The 23,897-nt window shown below is 42.7% G+C and overlaps 1 protein-coding gene across 1 annotated transcript in view; it reads right to left on the bottom strand.

The window, feature by feature from the left end:
* Positions 1-23,897, bottom strand: part of LOC111224460 (protein furry homolog) — a 42,314-nt gene that overhangs the window by 2,309 nt on the left and 16,108 nt on the right. Inside the window, exons 16-58 of the mRNA XM_022748953.1 lie at positions 23,682-23,814; positions 23,469-23,576; positions 22,618-22,873; positions 22,310-22,492; positions 22,128-22,214; positions 21,272-21,531; positions 20,861-21,050; positions 20,477-20,601; positions 19,910-19,967; positions 19,649-19,740; positions 19,320-19,492; positions 18,634-18,794; positions 17,289-17,399; positions 16,622-16,776; positions 16,096-16,195; positions 15,831-16,002; positions 15,165-15,421; positions 14,925-15,071; positions 14,657-14,825; positions 14,306-14,396; positions 14,126-14,208; positions 13,527-13,677; positions 13,183-13,286; positions 12,656-12,841; positions 11,610-11,808; positions 10,961-11,082; positions 10,674-10,861; positions 9,936-10,030; positions 9,268-9,848; positions 8,904-9,001; positions 8,649-8,819; positions 8,390-8,530; positions 7,613-7,792; positions 6,691-6,855; positions 6,220-6,294; positions 5,949-6,119; positions 3,749-3,949; positions 2,874-3,017; positions 1,858-2,021; positions 1,566-1,773; positions 1,030-1,179; positions 832-930; positions 649-732 (exon numbers count right to left, since the gene is read on the bottom strand). Of these exons, the coding sequence (XP_022604674.1) occupies positions 649-732; positions 832-930; positions 1,030-1,179; positions 1,566-1,773; positions 1,858-2,021; positions 2,874-3,017; positions 3,749-3,949; positions 5,949-6,119; positions 6,220-6,294; positions 6,691-6,855; positions 7,613-7,792; positions 8,390-8,530; positions 8,649-8,819; positions 8,904-9,001; positions 9,268-9,848; positions 9,936-10,030; positions 10,674-10,861; positions 10,961-11,082; positions 11,610-11,808; positions 12,656-12,841; positions 13,183-13,286; positions 13,527-13,677; positions 14,126-14,208; positions 14,306-14,396; positions 14,657-14,825; positions 14,925-15,071; positions 15,165-15,421; positions 15,831-16,002; positions 16,096-16,195; positions 16,622-16,776; positions 17,289-17,399; positions 18,634-18,794; positions 19,320-19,492; positions 19,649-19,740; positions 19,910-19,967; positions 20,477-20,601; positions 20,861-21,050; positions 21,272-21,531; positions 22,128-22,214; positions 22,310-22,492; positions 22,618-22,873; positions 23,469-23,576; positions 23,682-23,814 (6,788 nt within the window). The remainder of the gene's footprint in view (positions 1-648; positions 733-831; positions 931-1,029; positions 1,180-1,565; positions 1,774-1,857; positions 2,022-2,873; positions 3,018-3,748; positions 3,950-5,948; positions 6,120-6,219; positions 6,295-6,690; positions 6,856-7,612; positions 7,793-8,389; positions 8,531-8,648; positions 8,820-8,903; positions 9,002-9,267; positions 9,849-9,935; positions 10,031-10,673; positions 10,862-10,960; positions 11,083-11,609; positions 11,809-12,655; positions 12,842-13,182; positions 13,287-13,526; positions 13,678-14,125; positions 14,209-14,305; positions 14,397-14,656; positions 14,826-14,924; positions 15,072-15,164; positions 15,422-15,830; positions 16,003-16,095; positions 16,196-16,621; positions 16,777-17,288; positions 17,400-18,633; positions 18,795-19,319; positions 19,493-19,648; positions 19,741-19,909; positions 19,968-20,476; positions 20,602-20,860; positions 21,051-21,271; positions 21,532-22,127; positions 22,215-22,309; positions 22,493-22,617; positions 22,874-23,468; positions 23,577-23,681; positions 23,815-23,897) is intronic.

The raw sequence follows: 23,897 nt of genomic DNA, 5'->3' as shown, positions 1-23,897 counted from the left end.
GTGAGTGAGAAGTATTAGCAAAGGTACTTTTATTTGCATGCACAGAGGAGGAAAAGTAAGGATTGATGTATGTGTAAATTTGAACTTAAAGGAAGACCAGTAGTCGCCATGAATTAATCAAAAAGGCAAGTGAAACAAGCCAAGCAAATTAACAGTTTTGCCTGTTAATTAGTACAAATGCACTCACTTTAGTGGAAATCTCTTAGCTCTGAAGCACCAAGTTTTAACAGCAAAACAGCAAACATTTTGCTGTTTCCTTTCCTCAGTTATGAAGTGAGTGTATTGTTTACTGCTAGATTAAATGCAACTTAAGAGAACTTGCTCTCATGCCCAGCAGAGCTGAAAATGACCACAATGCACACTGGATATGAGATAATCAATGTGATGTGCAGCAACTCAAGGTTGTTAGAAACTTGACATTTGTATAGTGTGAGAAAATTGGAGGCAACACTCACAGATCTACAGTATCACACAGTAACCGTAATGCAGAAAGTACAGTATGAAAGGTCAGTTGAAACAGCATCTTTAGTATTTTCATTGAGTTTTGTAAATAATCATACAGATTTCTTACATTTTTTTTACTGTCTTTCAATGAATATGACATTATGTCAGAGTTATTACTCAAATTCCTAAAAATTATGGTTTTACCTTTTCCTCATGCTCCACTGGTTGAAATGTTATCACTGTGCCCCCAGTACTCCTGGGAAAAGTGGCCTTACAGTTGCTCAACCACTTTGGGAAAACAGAAACAACATAATGACAAAGTAAACAACTCGGTGACAACCTACAAGTGACCTTCAGACTGGAAAGCACCATATTTAATCTCCTTACAGTGAGAGCCGCCTCCTTTTTGTTGTTGTAAGTATCAAGATACTCTTGAAGTTCCAACACGCTGAATTTCATTTTTTCCAGGAGTCCATAAGACATAATCTGTAAAAATTGAGTTTTGTTGTTGAATGTGTTCCACTATCATTAATATGTCATACTTTAAAGGAAGTGTTAGAAAGTGGAAAATGTCACACTACTCACTGTGTTTGCATCAATAAATAGTGTTGGGCACTCTGAGCAGGATGTCAGCATCTGAGAGGACCTCAAGAACTTTGATCCTAACCCCCTCAGTCCGTCACCGAGGTAACTCACAGCATCACAGGTCAGGGAACAAAATTTGGTCTGGATATTCTGCAAAGCAAAAAAAAAAACCCAAAACAAAACAGGCTGGGTATAATGCTGTCAAAAACAATTCCTACATCATTTAAAGTACATACATTCTGTCATTAATATGTTTTTTTTTTTCCTGAAATTCTCCCCTGTCAGCTTTGGTCAGTGAAGTGAACAACATCTGGTTAATGAATCTCAGGAGATTTTTTTTTTAAGCTGAAAGCATCGGCAGAGTGTCCTCTATTTGTAATTAATCAGACCTCTTGTGAAAGGAAGCCTCTTTCTCTAAAGGTTAATCAGCCAGATATCTAATCCTGTTACCCTTTCGGTGTAATTATACAGTCTGACACAGCCACACTGTTAATGTAATTTAGGGATAGGCTGGCGTCAAGGCCACGATGTAGTACCTGAAATAGTGAGGAAAACACATGAAAAGTGTAGACCGCGCAGGATCCATCTGAGTCAGACACAAGCTGGTTGATGTGACTTCGCCAGGCCTCCTCCGCATCATCGCACACCGCTGGCTGGAAAGCCGCGAGGATGGCTGAGAAGAAGGGCGACGGTGGCGGGGAAGAACGGGACTCCAGCATGTCGTCTCTCTCCTCCTCGGCGAGACTTGAGTGGACATGAAGCCGCGCTTATTAGCAATGTCACTTTTGTGTGACTGCATAATGACTGAGAAAAGCTGTGAGCGTGTACCTGGGTAAGCAGCTGTCAAGGTCCAGTTCTCCTTTGTAATCGCTGTGAACCATGTCCATTCTCAAACTGTCGCCACAGCGAAATTCAGGGGGCAGTTGACTGATGGAGAGAGAGACGTCATCCTCGTGGACATTGGTGTCTTCATCTTCGTGTGACACCTCATGCTAAAAAAAAGTAGCAGGGACACGTGCTTTTTTTAATGTTTGGCAAAATTGACTGAGGTCATGAACAAATACTGAGGCAGCATGCGGTAAAGGTTATTATTAACTGAAATGTGTTCCCTGTGTTACACTTCATTATCAAACACATCATTTTGTAAAATGGATACACTAACCTTGCCATGGGACCCTATGGACACTCCTTGTAGTGTTTTCTTTAATTTGGTAAATACAGTGTGCATAAATTGCGCCAATTCGTTTGATTTGTTTAAAAATAATTTAACTCAGCCAGCACTGCGGCCCTGCACACTCAGGTTTTGGGACAGGCAATGTGTAAACCTTTCTTGTCCTCCCACATGCCAAGAGTTTTTAGTTGTTGCGTAGAGGCACCCACACAGAAGCAATAGGTATACACATTGCCTTAAACAGACAGACGCAGAAAGAGAGAGACTTTTTTTTTTTTTTTTTTTTTTATGGCTGACTACAACCCCTCTAATATCCCCGGACAATCTCTGGAAACAGTAAAGTAAGACACAAACCAGCCCCTAGCCCAAAGTGTTATGGATTGCCTGCGTGCAGGTTTTTACGTCATTCCCCTTTTGCATGCAACTACTCAAATATCAAGATAACACCGGCTTCATGCTCTACTCTGAAGAGAGAGGAAATGTAGAAAAGTCACAACGCCACAAAATACTATTTAACATAGACTGAAACTAAAGCACATATAACATCCAAGACATGAGAAAAGATGCACAATAACAGCCCCTATTTGGCAAAGTTAGTAAAGAACTCTAGTATGGAACTGCGATAGGCATTAGTAGTTCCCAGAATCTCAGACACTCTGAAGCCCTTATTCACCCGCTGCTTCGAGTCCTCTGGCAGCTGGACCTCGAAACTAGGATTTTTGGTGTTCAGAGGAGTTGAATCAGCTGAAGTTGAATCAAAAAAGCCAGAGGGAGACTCCATGTTACTGATCTCTGCTGTTGGTGAGAGGTTGACAATCTGGAAAGAGAAAGAGATAAACTTGTTGGAATCCTCTCTAAATAGTGCTTATTTATGAATGAACACAATGTTGAATAAACAAATTGTTTTTAGAAATGCTGGACACTAAAAAAGCTGCAAAGCTGCAAAATCCGCAATATTCCTGAACTGCCTGAAAGCACCGACAGCGGTAGAGCGGCTGACAAATCAGTGACGAGAGAGGAGTGAAACGACAGCTGCATGGACACCTGGGCTTTCCATCTGCCACCACAGTTCCCACAAACTTTGCAAACAAGTTAAAGTTGGTGCAAAAGTTTAAAGCCTTGCAGCCATTTTTTTTGTATTCCACCCCACAATTCAAAATGTTGGGTTGCACAAACTGCACCAGACAATTTTGCTATTTTTAGAGCTTTAAAGTAGTTTGGTCCTGAGGTGGACACTAGAAGAAGAGGTGTGGGCTCAATAAAATCAAAAGGCCTTATGGAGCATGAGCGTGAATGTGCTCAGGAGCATGAATGTGCTCAACAAACTGCCTGACAATCTGCCAATTAGATTATGAAATATCTTGTGTGCAAAAGGTGATAATAACCTGAGGGTGGCACAAGAGCAAAACTCATTAAAAGGTCCAAGATGTAGCGAGTTTGTCCTTTAAATGTCTTTAGTAGGTTTTTGTCATAATTGTATAATTTGTCATAATAATATTCATAATTTGTAAGGATAAGTATCATAAGTACAAACAGAAGTGAACTTACAAGCTGTGAGTGGGAGAGAATCTGGCTGGCAGTGAGGGAATCTTCTTCAGATGACTCGTCTGAGTCCTCATGGGTGATCTTGCTGAGGCTTGGCATGCTGCTGGACAGCTGACTCTCCTCCAGGGGCTGAAGGTCACTTTGGTCCAGACTATCCATGGAGCGTCTTCGCACGCCCCAGTTGAAGTTGTCCATAGTCTCTCCCTGCAACAGAGAATGGCCTTCAGTTACCAAGCACCACAAAGTGAAGCACAAACTCTTCTCTAACACAAACACGTGCACACACACACACACACACACACACACACAGACACACACACACACATACCGCCAACACACATTCTCACAACCATGCAGTGCAGGTTCAGGAACGGAGCAGTCTCTGGGAGTTTTTCCTCTCAAAGCTAAGAATGGAAGGACTACTGGAGCGTGACACAGTGTTATGAGCCCTTCAGTGTATCCTCACACAGAGACTTTACTAAAGCTAGGACCAAAATAGCCACAACACTGGTGAAGTTGGCAGGAAAGTATGGGTTTGAGAACCCACTAACCCCTGAGTCTGACTGTTCCCCATTCAAAATGCAGTGTGACTTTTCAAATGATTCTGGAGATGTCAGCCAACAAGCTCCACATCAACAGACCAAACAAGGGAGACTTCCTGTAGTCATGAGCTTGATACCTTGATGGAAAGCAAAGGCTTTGACTTTGGCTTATTACCTTCTTTTTAAGTGGTGTCTTTAACTACAAAACCGTTTGTGAGGCAGTTTTTTTGACCATAGCAGTTGTTTTGTTTTTCTGTGTGAAACTGTAGCAGGCACAGTGAGAACAGCTGACACTGTTCTAGTGTGCAAAGTCCGCAGCTTTAGACAATGAGACAGATGTATATGTATATTATTTCCTCAGTATCGATTTGATGAAACTGCTAGATGTTAGTGTGATTTCTAAGAGGAAATACTTAAATTAAACTAAAACATACACATAACCGAACAATGCAACATGAGTGATGTTCAATTTAACCGCTTAAGAGACAGCAACAAAAGTTATTGCTGTAACAATGTGAAAAACAACGTGTATATCAGCATTTTGGTCTCAGTGTCATTTGACAGAACTGATTTGAACTGAGTTTCATGTTCTTAGCATTTTCTATCAAACAGTTGAGCGTACACAGGGCAGAGGTATACAGGAGAATTAGTGTGTGCATAACTTATTTTTAGAATCGTATAAATAATGAATTTAGTGTGAAACTGAACACAATTTCTTCTACTGTGGCTCTCGATGGAGCTAACACCTCGTCTGAGATGTGCAACTGAGACACAGATGTGTTTTCTTTATCACGCTGGTCAAAGTCTTTCAAGGGAAAATTAAAAAAAAAAACAAACAAACAAAAAAAAACCTCTACAATAGGTCAAATTCCAGCTCAGTTTGTTTTGATGAAAACTTCACACAGATTACAACTATGATCATAATGTGCAACTCTGTTGGAAAGTAACATGGGTGACAATCAAGCCACTCATTTTGTGGGTTAAGTACTGTACACAAGCATAAAACCTATAAGCATATACAGTAGTAGTATGTCACAGGGGTTGCTGTGAGTCAAATATCATAACCAAAACTTATTTTCTCTTGATAAAAAGGTAAAATTATTAAGCACTTAAATCAACAGAAGATACAATCATACATTAGATTAAAAAAAAATCATGCATTTCACTGGTACACTGTGGCTATAAGACTATTGTCCTATGTGATGTCTATGAGAAATATGCTAAACATATTGTGTTTCCAACACTTTGAGTGAAGATCTCTTTTACAGTACGTGGACACAGCAGAATATGTTTTGTAAAATACATGGCATGCACACACATTTGCTACTCAAACACTCATAAAAAAAACAAAACAAAACAAAAAAACACAGCAAGTAAAAATGTAACATGACTAAACTTACCTGTAGCTCCTAGATAGCAAAGACAGAAAAAAAACAGAAAAAAGAAACCCCATTACACAGAGCAGGCAGACCTGAACCCAACACAGTTCTTTAGAGGAAAATACTCTTGACATCTGCTAATGTCAGAAATGTTTTTCTTTCTGCTGTTGCTTCTGCTTTACAAGTTTGACCATGAATTTGTCCAAGATGAGAGGAGGTGAGAAGGAGGATAAATAAGATTCTTCACCATCGCTTTAAAACTCCTGAGGTCCTGAGACTCACCTCTCCATCTTCAAGCTCCACATCCAGGAAGTCAAAGTCTCTAAAGACTCTGAACTGCTGCTCTGAGGTGGTGTCGTCCATGTTGTCTGGTTCCCGGGTCCCGTCATCGGAGGACACCAGGCTTGGCTGGTGCTCCATGAGGTCCAGCTCCCCACAACTGGAGAAGATCACCTATAGAGAGAGAGGACCACAAAAAAAAGAGCGTACAGCTTATTTCTGAAAGCATGATACTAAAAAGTCAAGAGCGCTGCTCAAATGTGTTGTATCTTACCGAAGGATTTTTTGTGAGCCCCACTTCTTGTCCACACAAAGACAATACATTCACAAGTTTTTCCCGTGTTCTTTTCTGTAGAGAAAATTGAAATGAATGTCACATTTCAGTTTAACTTGAACCACATCAAAGTTTAATGCCTCATTTACAACTGGCATTTTGCGATTGGCATAATGTGATCTGTATCTGGATACGTTAATCTCCAAATGTGGTCTGGCTGACCTGATTGCATTCTGACCACAATGTGTTCTGCATGCATGTACACCTGACACATGTGTTTTTCCTTATCCAGATAACACACACAGATCGCATTTTAATTCCAGGTCTAAATGGCGTAATAATGTGTCAGTCTTCGATCTGACATTTGATATCCTCATTATTAAATCATGGCTGTTTTCTACTTTCAAACCTCACCCTTCAAATTATGAGCATAATTCCAAGAAGAAATGGGAATTGGGAAGAAGTGTTCACCTGTGAAGACTGAGGCCTCTTCCAGCTGACCGGCACCAGGACGTTGTTGGACGTGGATCCAGAGGAGGTAGAGGAGGTGCTGCGGGTCACTGCTGTGGTCCTGCTCTTCGCATCCTGGCCCGGAGAACGCTGGAGGTCATCGTAACGCCGGCCGATCACCGGTGTCTAACAGCGCGAACACAAACAAACAAGACACGTGCAGACAGAAGCCTTGATGAAGTCAAAGTGAAAGTGTAAAGAAGAGAAAGTCCCTCTCTTTAGTCAGTCCATGACTCAGGCTCCATGGCAGCTCTTGCTTCCTCTAGACAGGATGAGCGTAAAGTGACATTTCATCAGTGTTCACAGTTTTTATTCCACTTGGCTCTACGAATACACGAAGCAGTTGAGGAAAAATAAACCACCATTTCCTCTGCTTTATCCCTCAGTCTAAAAATATCAGGATATTTTAAGATGTATCAGTGGTTTGTCCAGTGTCTCAAGTTTAAATACACATGCTGCTGGCCGTCCACTGGAACTCACAGTCACATACAAAGGACGGCAGCAAAGAGCTGACATCATTTCCTGCCATTCATGAACAACACAAATAGTTCCCTGTTCAGTTCCCACACATGCACCGCTCTGTCTGTATCTTTGACATCACTTTCAAGCTCTGCACTGCATGGCTAATTGTGTTTACCTTTCAAGCTTTCAAGCTAATCTCAAGAGGTTTGGTCAAGAAGAAATATCAGCATTAAGGAAGGGGAAGAAATGTTTCCTTTCCAAAAAGCTTTCAAAGATTCCACACAGCCTCAACAAGCACCACACCCTGGAAAATACAGGAAAAAATACAGGGGTAAAACAGCTCTCCTCGTGCTGCAGGGACTCTCAAACTAAGAGCAGTCACACACAGTAAAAAGAAAAGTCAGAGAAAAGACTCTCTAACCTCAGATATGTCAAAGTGGAAATCCAGAGTCTTCCCAGGCAAGGCCTTGGAGGAGCGGTCCCAGACTCGGCTGATGTCCTCGTAGGAGAGGTCACTTTGTGGGGCTGAAGGCTGCACCAAGCTGGCCGATCGAGAAACCACCAGCTTCAAGATGTTTAGTGCTTCTCTCCAATGGACAGTCTATACTCAGCACACACACACACACACACACACACACACACACACACACACACACACACACACACACACACACACACACACAAGTTCACCCATAGATGCAGAAAAAGAACCAGCGCAACCACATGTTTAGAAAGAAAAAACCACATATGTCTTCCTGTGTGTTTACGTGCGCTTCTATTTTTGGAGACAGAGGTGTTCTGGCAGATGCCTTACAGTAGGAAGCTGAAGGAAAAGAGATTCAGTATGACACTAAGCAGAGGCCTAGCCTGCAGCAGAGAGGCAGACTGTTTATAGTTTGGGTGTGTCTACAAATTTACTGCGCTGACACATGACGGCTTTTTTTTCCTTTTTTTCCCCCCATGAACACTTGAGCAGGGAACACAAGACTCTTACTCAGACCATGTTGCCTAAACATTTCCACTGATCACATCAGATCTAACATTCAAATGTTTTCACTTTCCATGTGCACTTACATGCTCTGTGAAAGTTACCACAGAAAGATCCTAAAAATATAAAGAGAGCATTTACTAAAAAAGAAACAAAGGAAGATAAAAACTGCAGCTGGACAGATGCTCAGGTGCCGTTTTATGAACTCACCTGGACAAATTTCTCAATTGTCTTGAGCACCTCCATGTTGAAGGGTTTGGCTTGAATTCCACTCAGGTCCATGTGACTCAGGAGGCTGTAGATGATTTGTAAAAGGGTCTGCTGCATACTGGGGAGGCCTTTCTCCAACAGCTGTTGCAAAAGAATTAGTTTAGCACCTTTTTCAGAAGGTGTAATATAAATAAATTAATATGCAACACTTTGACTGCAGCTTAGCGAACATATGATCGGCCGATGCGGCTGCACAAACCTCTGCCATGTAGGTGACCAGGCTGAGGGTGATGTCGGAGAAGGCTTCATGAAGATATCGACACACCACACTGACCCAAGTGAAGCAGTCTCGCGTGTAGGAGTGGGTTTTATACAGAGTCATGACGTGAGCGAGGTTGGAGAGCTTGGCGTTCTTTTCCTCAAGGCATACCTACACACAAAAAGTGAATTAGCTTAAAACACGTATAATTATCCTTGAGCGAACACTAGGAGAGAATCGTTAACAGAGCCGGACCTGGGCTATTCTCTCAGCGACATCTTGACAGAACTGCGTGGGGCCGTCAAAGCTCTGCACGAGATGTGGCAGCAGGCAGAGAACATTCAAAGGAAAACCTAATGAACGATAAAGAGAAATTCATTCAATATTTCACATGAAAACACATTTTGAACAATAATTTTGGAGAAAAGTTCTCTGGCATGTAATTTGTGTAAGATTCTATAGATACACGGTTACAGCAGGTTTTGTTTTTTTAAAAGGAATTTTTTTCTGAAAATTTACACTGGCACAAAATAAGAGCTTACAGACACCTGCGTCTAAGAATATCAACATTCATATCATCAGTCTGCAAAAACCACATCTGCAGATCCTCGGTGTGTACCTATGGCTTGTGATGTGTCCACTACAGGCACTCGTGACACAGGTGTGAGTTGGCAGAAGAGCTGAAGTGTGAGGTCAGTGGTGGAGACGGAGGTGAAGCCTTTCAGCAGCTGCTGCTGGAGCCCAGTGAAGCTGCTCCATTTGAGCTGGCTCTGCAGTTTCTCCAGCTTCTCCCTGTTCTCCTGTTTGTCCAGCGACATGTGGCCCAGGAGCTTGTTCAACAGTCTCAAAGACATCTGATACTCGAACTCAAAGTCTGACTCCATCAGGGACACCGCCACCCAGAAGATGGTGGCCAACAGGTTGCTGGGGTGGTTGATGCTGGTTGGGTCTGTGATGTTGTCTTTGGATGAGGACAAGCTGCGGGTCTTAGCTAACAAAACCTGCTGTTCACAGGCCTGGATGCGGTCCAGCGTAGCGCTGCGGGGTGGATCGGACCACCTGTCCGCCTCTCCAAACTTCTTGGGGACGGAGGAGCTCCTTTGATGTCTGCTCCTCTCCTCTCTCCTGAGATTGAGCTGTCCTGTGCTCTTCCTGTTGGACAGCAGCTTGAGACTGGTCAGGAAATCTGGAGATGAGGCTCTGGAATTAAACAATAAATCAGAGTTAAATGTTTTAACAATAACATAACCTTCTTTAAACATAAATATGTGCAGAGGAGACACAAACCTCGTCAAGATAGCCATGAGGTCATTGTTCTTCAGACACTCAGCCAAGTTATCCACCACAGATTCCAGTGTGAGTAAGACCTCCATCACATAGCCCTGAGAGAGAAAAAGACACAGCTGCAGTTTGGATGATTTTCTTCCTTTTAATTAAGCACTAAACATTCAACTGCTGGGAAAAATACCCTTAAAAATGTAGCCGTGAACTACATTGAGAATTAATCAAAAAATTTAGGGGAAACTGAAAGATCTGATGATGTTAGAAAGAGTTTGTCTTCAGTCCTGCTTGTTTGTCTGTGTACAAGATTTAAAAAAACAAAAGTAACAGATGGATTTGAATAGTATTTGATGGACAGATAGTCCATGGTTCAGGGATAAGGGACTATTATGGTGATCTAGGATTTCTGCCATTAGATGATTATTAGTTTTAATGCTATGTTCATGTGCTCATAAGAGGGTCAGAAATCTGGGGCATTCGAGTCATTTGCTAAACAGCACTGACTTCATGTGCTACGTCCTTAAAAAGAAACAGTAAATCAATATATATACTGTTACTTAGGCGGTTTTTCAATTGTAGTATTCCTCAGTTTCCGCCATTGGTGTTGGGAATTCCCCAGTGATAGAGATGTAAAGAAGAAATCCCTACATTGATTATTCCTAAACACTTCTTAACTTATCAAATGTCTTAATGTTCTCTTATCCACATGCTCACACACGTCATGTTCACACACAGAACACTAACCTGCACCTCTTCCCCATGTTCACCGACCACTTCCACCAGTCTCGAGAGCAGGTCAGACACAGCGTGGGCGGAGATGGGCTGGCGGAGGGCTCGAAACACCTGGAAGGAACGGCCGGCGTAGTGACGGGATGAACTGCACAAGGCCGTCTGCAGCGCCACGTCACTGAGCTGCTGCTCCAGGTGGAAATCTGACAAGGACAGAGGAGAGGAGTATGTCAAGGGGGATTAGAATTACTGAGTGGCAGAGACAGGATTGTGTAGTGTAATTTAGTGATAATTCCTGTTACCTGACTTGGACTCTTTGAACACAGACACCACATGTCGTAGGAAGTTCGTCAGCTGCCCAGTACTTTTTGAAATTTGGTTCTTTGGTGAAATGTCTTCGTGGCACCACAGTGGCCCATGCACTCTACAAAACAACAATTTCATAGTTACTAACAACACAGTTTATTGTCTATGGAGGTCTGCTATCGTGAAAGTGGGTCAATTAGCTGATTATTCTGAATAACCTGCTACAGTTCTTCTGCTTAGTCTATTCTTTATCATCTGTACTTGAACTGGCAAAAGCAATTTTAAACAAATACAATCCTAAACATTTCAAACGAGTTTACAGGATGACAACCTTAAAAGGAATTTCCAATGTATACAATTAATCATGATAAATACCAGCTGCATCATAATCTTAATATCAAATCTACTCTAATAAGAATCTACTGCGTTACACATACAGCACCACTAGGTGGTAATCTACATCAAAAAATATGTGGAAGCAGATCAGTGTAGCAGGAAGCTATTTCTCACTGTATCTATGGTTTTTGTTGTATAAAATGTATTTATTGTGTAAAATAGGACCTGTAAATTAAATGAATTTTTTTCCAGATTGCTGCACATGCTGGAAATTATTCCAGCAGGGGAACTACATATTGACACAAGTACCTTGTGGATAAAAACTCAATGAGCTTGTTCGTCTTCTCGTCCATTTTATTGGAGGCCATGAGCTCCTCCATCTCCTGCGAGATCTCAGGCAGGTTGTTGCTGCTGCCCCCCAGGCTCAGACTGGATGATGTAGAGGAGGAACTCAGACCAGAGTCTGGTACAGGAGACGCCTGACACTCTCGCAGGAAGTCAAAACCTCCTGGACACAACAGAGGAACAGAGGATCAGAAACAGGTCACGGCAGTTCATTTGATTTCATTTCGCTGACCACAACTAGTGGCTGGAGATGGCAGGAGTTAGTGTAAGAAGAGAACATGCAGGGAGCAGCATGACCTGTGTTTGAACATGCCTGGAATTTGATTCCAATTAGCTTTATCTACTGACAGTGTTTATTTAATATGGTGGAGCTGTCAAGTCTAACTATCAAGTTGCTGCACACCTAATCTCCTTTTTGTTAATTTAATTGATACAGATATAATAAACATGGGAGTGAAGACGTTACAAAGACTGAGAAGAAAACGGGATGTTTTCTTTGGATCCTCACTGTGGTGTTATCATTGTGTGGTATCTCACATAAAAAAAACACTATTTTTAGCATACAATTTGTATTCAAATGGCCAAATGGACAAAGAAAACACAACGTCTAGACATTTGCTAAACAAATTATCGGCAGGGGGAGGAGGGGAGCCAAACCAGCCTATCCGAGCCTGAGCAGATGGCCCCAATTTGGGCAAAAGGGTAAAAATAGCAGAATGGAATGCTTTAATCAAGACCTTTGATGTCCTCTGTGCTCCATATTGTTTTTGGCACAGTGTCCAATTTTTTTTCTCCCCAGATAAGAAACTTATCTATCCTCTGAAAGGAATGTTAGCCATTCCCTCCTGATGTTCAAGTTTATCTTAGCCAGAAAGAAGAGCAATGTGTCAAATGCCAAGCTGCTCTAACAACTGGACCCTGGTCTAGCTCAGTCTTTCAGTTAAGCGTGAATATATTTGTAGTTGAGAAAACACACAAAGGCGAGTATTACTTGAGGCCTATATCTTTACCTGAAGGTGAATAGTCCGACTGAAGGCTTGGTTTGCAGGTGAGGGTCTTGGTGCCGTTGATCTCACGTGTCTGCAGTAAGACAGAGGCAATTGCCTGGAAGTTGTTGTTACAGGACAAAGTGATGAGCAGGTGGAGGAGGAGACGTTTGCTGTGCTCAAACACCTCTGGACGGTAGTGATCCATTCCTGGGGAGAGGAAAACACCAGTCAGTTGTTTGTTATGGCATGGACTAGGGTTTCTTTTCATCCTCCCCTCCAGGTTTCACAACACTGATCTCAGAGCCTATAAAAAATGAAACTAACTGATATCAGCTGGTTGAAAGTGAGTAAAAGATTTCTACCAGAAAGGCAACTTTAGCTGAATTCTCAATTTCTTACTTCAAATACAGAGGTGATGTATCTATCATATTGGACTCATAATACTCAGGTCAGCCATGTGATTTAGACTGTATTAAATCAAATATGTTCATATCATGTAATTATACAGATGGGTTTTACAGGGATGACTGATTGTAGCGTGAACTCACCCAAAAACAAGGCATGTAGCAGTAAAGGCAGGTGCATGGCCCAGTCCTCTCTCACACTGTGATCCACCACCATCTCTGTCATGAAGATGACTGCTATATTACACCTACGACACACAAAAACACACACTGTCAAGTCTCTCAGTTAAATGTAACAGATTTTTAAAACAGATTTTCAATCCACTAAAACAGGACCTTGTAGTGCACAGCATCAAAATGAAAAAGCAGCCTTTATGTGCATACTGTGGCAGGTTATTAAAGATCAGTTTGATTGCTGATCTCAAATATCCCTAGAAAGCCTTTAAGAGTGAATAAGAATGAGCACATTTTGCATGCAGTGGTCTAACCTGTGCAGTGGTCCTCTGGGAGTGATGGTCTCTGGCAAAAAGTCCACCAACGGGGCCCAGCATCCTCCATTGGGAGGCATGGGCAGAGGATGGGGCTGGTTGGTCTCAATGACAATCATCAGCCAATCAGCAAAGGGCGGCAGCGGTTCACCTAAATGGTCACAGAAAAATACAGTGTCACATGTAGAAAACCCTGCATTTGTTGACTCTCTATAGCTGGACATTGCTCACAATATAAAATCATAGAGTCAAGTTTGAAGCGTTGTTGTCAAAGGGGTATATCAGGGAGCTTTTCATTGTCAGATTATTCTTACACACTTTAGTCTGTATGACTAATTCAGCCAGAGAGGGTGTAACAGACCTGTTTTTGGGTCATTGGCAGCAGTGCAGAGGCCCTGGGCTCGACTACTTTTATTTCGGTGCCAGTTCTCACAGAAGCCTTTTAAGAGCCCCAGGCTGCTCTGCAATGCTCATGCATTATCAATGACATCATGCTGGTCACCATCTTACCCTCCTACCCAGCCTGTGTATTGCACACCCACCCGACCATGACAACACCATTTCTTTTCATAGGGTGTCTGGTACTGAAAAACACTCACCCTTATCATCATCATAAGATCCTCCTGAGCTGCTGCTGTAGCGTGATTCCAGGCGGTTGTGTGCTCGCATTATGTGGCTAAGCCTGAGGTCAGAAAAAAAAAATAAAATCATCATGATGGGTCTCGCTAATACAGTAATTAATCGGATGTGAAGCTTGAAGATCTCATTGTCTACTGTACCTCTCCTCGTTCTCCTTTACAGTCTTGGTATCATCTGTGTCAGGAAAGTTCTCCTGGCATGCAACAACTGTGTTGCTGCTCGATGTGGTGCCTAGGAATGAACCAAAAAAAGAGCTTAATACTTATGTTTTACTTTATGTTCAAGTAAAGTCGACTGACCATAATCTTTAACACCAACACTCCTTCACATTCACCACTGCGATCTGTCCAAACCAAAGTTTTCTAAGATTGGCCACTAAGTGGTTCCACAGGAGCAGCTGTGATTTCCTGGTTGGATGATTTTTTTCCCATTAAAAAAAATACAAAATTTAAATGTTCATTCAGTGACACACATGTAGATAGACGATGTACCTGAAGCTGCTGTGGAGGCCTTGCTTGTGGCAGTGAAGCGATAGAAAGGAGGGCTGTCACAGTGCTGCACCACAGGGTTGACTGGATCCGTTTGTTGTAACTCAAATATCAATTCCTCCATGGTTTGGATGGTGTTGTTCCGGCACAGATATATCACCACCTTCTTGATCTGAACAAACATGTCAAAGAAAATCCATGAGAAACAAGAAAGAAAATAAAAACAGTAGGAACATAGCATTTTCCGGTTGACCTAAATGATATATCTTACATATGGCAGGAGGGTGGTGTCACTGCTGACACCACATAAGCTGATAAGAAACTGTAGTGTGGTTCTCAAATTGTTGCTCCACTTCTCATTGCTGACTAAAGCGTTCCAGGCGTTTTCCATCTCTGGTCCAGGGAGGTCATCTCCATACTGACAAGAGGGGTTAATAAAAGAACATGTTAGCTGCACTGACTTTACATTACCGATGCCCTGTTTCATTACATGTCCCCCTCATGACTTTACCTTGGCAGTCATGAACATGAGGTTATTGAGAACCATTGATGTGGCCTGCAGGGAGCCCCAGCCAGTGCCCCTCAGCTGGTGTGATGAGCCTGTGCTGGTCGTCCGGATCGAAGCGTCATAATCTGAGGTGCATGGCGTGAAAACTGGGAGCAGCAGGCCGCTATCCAGCAGCTCGATGTTACCGAGCCAGGGCAGGAGGTAAGTCAGCATGATCTGCCTCCCATTGGGATGAGTGGTGGGGAACCTCTGGCTAACCTCTGGAACAAGGCAGAATAATATCAGCGTGCACTGTGGTGTTTATATTCTACAGGAAATCAAACACATACTGTACACTCAGTTTCACCATAATAGCCTGTTTAATCCTGATCCGCATATGAATTCAAGTTAAAGTGGAGGAAATTACGCTCTCAGTGTTTCTGTGGTCAGTGGGAGTGTCCATAGATACATAAGTGTCTGGGAGAGGAGGGCTGCTTTGGAAGAGGAAGAAGCATAAGTATTTAGTGGGAAACCATGAGAAGATGACAAGCCTGTGAGAGTATTATAGCAAGCTTAAATACCGTTGCTAACCCTTCTTCAGCCGCACACACACACACACACACACACACACACACACACACACACACACACACACACACACACACACACACATATGAAATGAACAGCAACCTGAGAATAGAGGAAGCGTGAGTTCAGGGTACATCCTAGCCAGCTGGCTGGACAATTGAGGCAGGGAGACACTGTATAGAGGTGGCAGAGGCCCATGGGTGCCGTAGAGGATATTGTTTGGCTTCTGCTCTGCAATCCTCTTAGAGTATACAAACAACTTAGCTTCGAGAATCTGTTCAAAAACAGAGAGGAAATGTGTCACTGAGACTGTCAACCACATAAAACTACACAGCAGCAAAACACATTGTGGTTCTGTTTCTCTCACCTGCATTAGCTGCATTGAAATCTCATAGATTTCTCTGTTGGTGTCTGATGCCTTGAAGAGCACCAGATTCAGCAGTGTTACTATATCACTCTGGTAGTTTCTGCTAATAAAGAGAGAGAGAGAGAGAGAGAGAGAGAAAATAATAATTCTGAAATAATGTTCCGGCATTAAGAAATCAATGCTGAGTGTTGCACATAATGCTTGGCTTAATGCTTCTGAGATGAAGCAAGAGGGAAAGGCCAACTTCAGACGAACAGTGAGCCCTCTAAGAGGATTAGCTGAGGTGACACTTTGAAGCTTAAGCTAATTTATCAGCGGTTTCTTCACTTCGATAAGAAATCTGGATGATCCAAAAAATACATTATCTCACCTAATATGGCAAATCATTACTTAAATGCACTTCAAAAAAACATACGACTGAAAATAAAGACTGCACAATGCAAACTCCATGAAAAGAAATGAAGATGGGAAGAGAGGAGGCCTCAACTGTTTGAACAGATGACAGAGAGATTGTGAGATTTTATACCTGCCACCACACACGGTAGCGATGGCTTTGAAGCAGCCTGAGGCGAGCTGGTAGGAGCCAGTGTAGCAGCGATCCACAGCCCAGTTGAATAGGTTAACCTGGTCGGCATTGAGCTCCAGGAGCAGGATGACGACTTCACAGCCAAGTTGATGGACCTGAGCCAGGAGCAGATACCAGCACAGACTCTCTTGAGTTTCACATCTTTTTTTTTTTCAAAGGATACTCTGTATTCCTCATTTCACATTATTTATTATCTGTGGTAAAATCTGTGTAGAAAGATTCAGGGATTCAGTGTAAAATGATTCCAGTAGTTCTGTTTCTTTCATATAAAAAAAATGATGCTAAATCTAATTTTCTTGGCTACCTGCTCAATTAATGCTTCTCCTTGAGCCGTATAATGAAAACATGACTGCTCAAAATCAGTTTTTCAGAAGAAAAATGTGTAAAATAAACATGCAGGCGTTTTAACCTCTATCACAGTAAACTGGAAGTAAGACAACATGAGACAAATTTATTTTGAAACAAAACTCCCCTTCACTACTTGCCAGCACTTGGCGAGGTCTAATGCTGGGCTTTGACAAAGCAGGCTTCAGCAAGCTATCGGAGGGGCTTTGTGGGTCAGCTCTTTGTTTAAATGCATCACGGTGATAAAGTTTTGGCTACATACCCGCTGATCCTGGCAGGCTAGTATATTATCCAGCCACTTATAGAGGTATCCGTCTGGAGAGAGGCCAACGTTATCAAACACAGGCCCACAGCACAGCACAGCAGACATGGCCTGGAAGAACAACCATCAGTCAACAACGCTCATATGTTAAAGGTCCCATATTGTATAAAGTGAGATGTCCATGTTTACTTTGATTATAAAGCAGGTCTCGGTTCTATATTAATACTTGTAAAGTATCAAAGCGCTCAGTCCAAAGAGAAATGCACACAGCCTGTATTCAGAAACGCAGCCTTAAAACGAGCTGTCAGGGCTTAACTTTGTGATGTCACAACAAAGCAGTCACCTCTCTGTCACGCCCCAAGCCTAGTCCACATGGACCCACCACAGTGTTTACCTGAAATCTGCTATATTTTTATTTGATCACCCATAAAACAGGATCAGAGCCTCTCATCTGATTGGCTCACCGACCTGTTGTCGGAGCTCCAGAGAGAAGCCTGAGAGAGGAGATGTAAAACTACACTGAGATGGTTTTTGGTTCTTAAAACCACTAATATATCAAGAAAAGTGCAAAACATGGGAGCTTTAAAGTTTTTAAAACCCAACATTCCCTTTTTCTGTTTGTTTTACAATATCACTGCTCCACCGCCAGACAGATTTGTCGGCTCATTGCAAAATTGTGACACAGGTCTCGGCTATATTTAGGTCTTGTCATAATAGCAACAAGACCTACCAATAACCCTGGGACAAGAGATGTGAAAATCTAATGTCGGTGCACTCAGGATTTTCCAGCTGGAGCACTCACTCACTCCCACACTTCTATTTGTCTTGTGGGTGGAGAAGAGTTCATACCAAACAACAGAACTACATTTACAGAGCTATCTTGGCTAGCAGAGATGGGATGGGATGATCTTCTCTAATGCAGCACCACTTTGTGATACAGGGGGCCGGTTTCACAGAAGTGATTTGCGAACACTGCTTCCATGCAGATTGCAAAAGGTGGCAACATCATGTTTCACAAATTATTGTTTGCTCGCAAATTGCAGATAAATGTACTACAGGGCTCTAATATATACACACAGTCTTGCATGTGTCACAGGTTTGTGTCCACATCGAGAGCATTCGATTTTCCGGTTTTACACAGAATAATCAGGCTTGATACAGACCAAGGAAATGTATAACAACAGAATAACAAAACATGCCATATTCTGCCTCAATTTTCACTTCCATATGTAGACACTCAGTTTGACAGTGGACAACATTACACTCAGGTAAGTGAGTTATAGGGAGTAATACTAACGTTTCCAAGAGTGTGTGGAGGTCAATAGATTTCTTAGCGCGTGTTTACCTTCAGGGCACAGTATTGATATCTTGTGATCTGGTGATTCCTGTCACTGTAGCGGTCGAGAGGGGTGAACATGATGCTGAAAGGGCCGGCCCACTGACTGAAGAGGATGAAGAGGTGATGTCGCAGGCTCTGCTGTGGAAACAGGAAGCGCCTGTGGTGCACTGGGGAGGGAGACGAGTAGGGCTGTTAGAGGTTCGCTCATTGAGAGAATGAAGAGTCAGCAGAAATAGTCAAGTATCCTAAACTCTTCAGCTGCGAAAAGTTAATTTTCCAACATGATAATAAGGTGGTGATGCCCCTTGACACATCATTAGTCATTCACCGGGGACCTGTGAATGCTTGGCAACCCAGGAGTCATCACCTGTCCTTGCCTGCTCTGTCGTTAAGCTGAACTATTTTTGGATCTACTCCCCTTGGGCTTTGTCCAAATCAAGATCAATGTCAAGAGTCTTGTGCTCCATGTACTGTGCAAACCCCAGCCAAATGGAGGCCTATTATATAATTCACAATCCACAAATGGATGAGAAGGACAGATGGATTGAATTAAGCATCCAGATAAAAGAAATGCAAAACATTTACAGTCCTTATTCTGTAACATATCAATCTGACCTGCAGAGCATTGTCAGTTACTGGTTCGACGAGAAAAAGACAGTTGACCTAGTTGAAGGAAACTTTTATCTGAGTACCTGGTACACACTGGATGAGGTTAGCCACCATGGCGCTGAAGTGAGCTCGGATGTCCTTGAGGATCTCGGCATCTTTGTCATTCTCAGCTTCCAGCACCATCCGGGTCAGATCCACATACTCAAGGAACAGAGCGCCCAGAGCGAGGGTATCACGTTCCAGAGCTCCATTCGTACTGAGGGATCACACAAGAAGACAGGGAGAGTCCCCACATGAAACTTTTAACTTTAACCGTGGCAAAAAGTCAATGTTATGAATTCCGTTGACCCTTGTTTGTTGGTGATTCTGTCTTGTGTTGGGCTGTAATGTGCTCAACTTGCGCCTCACTCACCTGTCACTGATGACACCTGCATCAGCCAGCAGTTCGAAGATCCGCAGCAGCTGCAGTCTCAGCAGGTCTCGCCGCTCACGCCGCTTCTTGTTCTACAAAAAGATCAATCCTTAATGGTCCTGGTAATAATATTATCAAAATTATTTTCTGACACATGCCAGCTCTCTGGTTGGTCTACATCCTACGCTGTAGTTCATTAACAAACACTTTAATGCTACACATTTTACTCATGCTGTGTGCTGTAATGCAAATATGACCAACCTCAGGCCTTCTTTCTAACGCCTCCTTCATTAGGGGATGTAACTCCTCCACGAGTTCCCTTTGTGCAGACAGTGACGATATAAACAGCTCATCATTAGGTAAAATATTAAATATTCATCAAACAATTGGAGTAAACATTCAGTGACACTGCAGTAGGACAACTGTTATATTTTCGTGGAAAAGAGATTTGAGCTAAATAAAAAAAAAAAAAAAAAAATTCTAGGAAACAATTTAGATGCATCTGTAAATGGCAACAGGGCACCACTCAACTGTAATCCTCTGTTCATCTCCACTTTATATCCACACAAATACAGGTCAGCATGGACTTTAATTATGGAGAAAATAATGGATTGTGCTCTAACGTCCATTTCGCTGGTTCTGCCTCATTAAAAGAGACAAAAAGAACTGCAGCTTAAATCAGTGGCCAAAAACCTCTGACACTAAGCTATTACACATCTTTAATGTCAATCATAAAAACCATAATTTGTAAGAGGACAATTTGAAGTGAAACTGGACAATAAAACGTGCTTCAGATTAGAAGATTTGAGACACTCTTCTCTGATATACCTGAACACAAGGGAATTGGTGCGACCAAAGCCCAGAACTAATGACTCGGTCAGCTCAATGCTCTCCGCCCTCATCAGTGGAACCAACTGCTTCAGAAGCCAAGCCACAGATGGGCTCCCGATAAACTGAAACAAACAAACACCGACGGTTCAGCCAGACAAACGGATCTCTCACGAACACCACTAATTACACAGGGCTGCGCTGACATTAAGTGCCTGTACAGTTAAGAATATATCGGCTTCCTGCTCCATTCATGCAAAGATAGCTGCTGTGTAATTTGATGTTTTGAGTTTGAATGTCAACAAGCTCCGCATGAACACCTGATCCTGGAGAGACAAAGCACTGGGGGAATTAATAACGCCAAAAGGACAGGTAGGCAGATACCTTGTTATCGTAGCTGACACTGCTGTCAGGCGTTGTGGACGTGATCTCAGGTGTCGATGCTCTCAGATGACCTGGGCTCATGATACTGGGCTTGGCCACTCCAAAGCAGAGGATCAGGTAGTTTCTCCACAGGGTTACGTAACTGTCCCCACTGCCAGAGGTGCTGGTCTTCTTTGCATACACTGGGTTACTGTTGAATCATTCAAAAAGGAAATACTATTAGATCCTTATTTTTATCTAAGCTGTTTTTAGCAGGAAATCTCGAGGAGGGGTTTTTTAATTGCAATGGGGAACTGGTATCAGGTGGCTATGTTCAAAAAAAGGAACACTAAATAGGGATGTAAAGAAAATAGAGAATAGACGTGTCTTGTGGTCCCTCATGAACTCACTGCAGTGCCTGAGGACACTTACTTTGGGTCTACCAGGGGCATGAGCATCTGCATTCGTGTGAAGGCGTAGGGCCAGGCATAACTGAGAGCTGTGGGGCAGTGCTTGGGCAGGTTGTCCTGTCGGAGGAGGCTGTACACACACAGCACCCACGGGTCCTTCACAGACTGGGCGAAGATCCACACGTGCGAGGGGCTCCTAATGTCATAATGACTGTTGACGAGGAGTGCGTTCCACTCCACTAGCCACTGAAGGTCCACATGGTGGCCAGCTGGCAGAGCGGCCTGCAAACACGCAAAGTGACACAGCCGGGGGGCAAAGGTCAGAGGTCATGGGTGAATTAGATATCCAATTAGACGCATTTTTCATCTGCCTATTCAACCTTATGCTTAAGAATAATGCGTCATTAAGGGAAATCCCAAGTTAGATATATTTAGAAACACAATTCGATAACGCATGTAAGGACATTTACTGTATTATCCCGTTCTCAATAAAATCTGTACTCTCAGCATGATGTTGACAGCTTGACAATTATATAAATGAGAGTCAAAAGGCCAACAGCTGCTCAGTTCCAGCTGTTCATTCATTTTTACATGTTAGATAACTAAACTGTGCTTCTGTCTGACACGCAACGTAGAAAGCTTTTGCTGTTTGCTAAATCAGATTCTACTTGTGGTTAAATTGTTCAATGACACTTCTTGACACAACTCATGAACATTTCACTGTTCTGTCTGGGAGTCAAGTCACATGAAATTTACACAGCGTGGATACGTTCCAAGAAAAATCTAAGGAAAAGTAAAACATAGGCAAATAAACTGCAAACACATGTCGATTGAGACCGTGAGGTTTGGGTTGGAGCGGAGCCACACAAACAACTTACTGTGTCTGAGACTGCAACGTTGACAAAACTTTCCAGGATTACAGGGCTGAGCTGATCCATAATCTCTATCATTGGTTTATCATCATCCTGCAGTCGACAAAAATAAAATCAATATCTGTAAACCTCAAAAACCGAATCTCTGCTCTTTTCTGTCGCCTGAGTTTTCCTCTCTCCCGCTTTACCTCAGTCTGTCCGATGGTCATGAAGAGGCTCCGTATCTCTTTGAGTATGGCGATGGCGAGTCTGCGGGTGCTCAGCTGACAGGAGCAGAGCAGCACAAGCGCCAGCCCCTCCACAGCGTGCAGCACGGTGGAGTGAGGGCCTCGCTCGGGAGGTATCTTCAGACTTGAGCTGGTCTGCAGCAGCTGTCACATAAACATCAAAAACAGCAACAAAGGCTGATTTCACATTGGCATGATCAAATTGTGATTAGTCATTCCTGCTTGAGAAAGGCACACAGATATGTCATTGTGAAGACAAAGGTGTGTACCTCGGCAGTGTGTATCTTAGCGGTGTCATAGCTCTTCCCTGGGGCAGCCTGGGTTAGTTTCCACTGAGTGAGCAGTTGCAGCAGTAATTTGAGGGATGTATCTAACAATCCCTGGTGGGTGTCTTGGACTTCACGTAACAGGAAGTTAGTGAATCCAAACAGGACGTCGTCACGCCAGTCTGAGAAATCCACCAGCAGGCTTTGCAAGGAATTCTGGGCTATGAGTCGCAGCTCGTCATCCATGTGGATCGTCAATCTGACAAACGGGACAAAGAAAGACAAAAAAAAAAATGAGACAGGAATCAAATCAAGTCCCTTATTTACTACCAGTGAGTGGGTTTCATTGCAGATACACGGATGCTGAATATTTCTATTGTAAGTGCGACAGTGTTATCCGTCACATCTGTGTCACCAGCGGCACAAATATGTCATGGAACACTAAGCTCCACTGATGCACGTCTTTAATTTAACTGCCTTAATTTGCATGTTACATAAAACAAGTTGTCAAGCTTGTCTCAGGTTACTAAATGGATTAGTGCAATTTCTCTTTCAATGGATATGTACTACAATTGTCTTTATAATCTATAATCCTCCTATGCACAATACCGCTGGAAGTCAAAGCCATGATGTGTGAATAGCTCATGAAAATGACATTATAATGGACTCTAAACAAAACACCAGGGTGTGGACACAAACTGACGTAACAGGAAATCCAGGTGAAACTGGATCAGGAACATCCTTTTGGAGTTTATTCAAACAAAACATTAATACCACTTGATTAAACATTCGCTAATTTGTCCTGTCAGACAGCCATATTGTTCAGCCAGATCTCCCTAAGTCAGGTGACTTACCGAGACAGCAGGTCTATGAGGTCTGGCTTGGACATCCCATCAGGCAGGATGCGAGGAATGGCAGCAACGCACGTCCTGAACAAGTCAATCTTGGGTTTCCTTTCGCCTCTGACAAAAAAAAAAAAAAAAGAAAAACAGATTCTAAATTCAACTGCCAAATAAAAATGTCAAGTGGTTTGGCAGCTGGGGTGACAGAGTGATGTGCGCACATACGTGATCATGTCCTCAGGCTCTTTGTTCAGCATCTGAGCGTTAGTCATCATCATGCAGCGTCCCACCTCCTTGTCCAGGTGTCTGAGGATGTTGTCAATAGCCTTCCGCACATTAAAATAATACTGTGACATCCCTAGAGAAGATGACAGAGAGAGAAAAAAAAAAAAACAGTTTATATCTCTGTTGTTGAGAAATGCTAAAGCTGTCAGCTGTGAA

This window comes from Seriola dumerili, unplaced genomic scaffold (genome assembly GCF_002260705.1).
Source record: "Seriola dumerili isolate Sdu_G_001 unplaced genomic scaffold, Sdu_1.0 BDQW01000134.1, whole genome shotgun sequence".
Classification (NCBI taxonomy): Eukaryota; Metazoa; Chordata; class Actinopteri; order Carangiformes; family Carangidae; genus Seriola; species Seriola dumerili.
The sequence above is the reverse complement of the archived record's forward strand: the minus strand, read 5'-3'. Positions and strand labels throughout refer to the sequence as shown.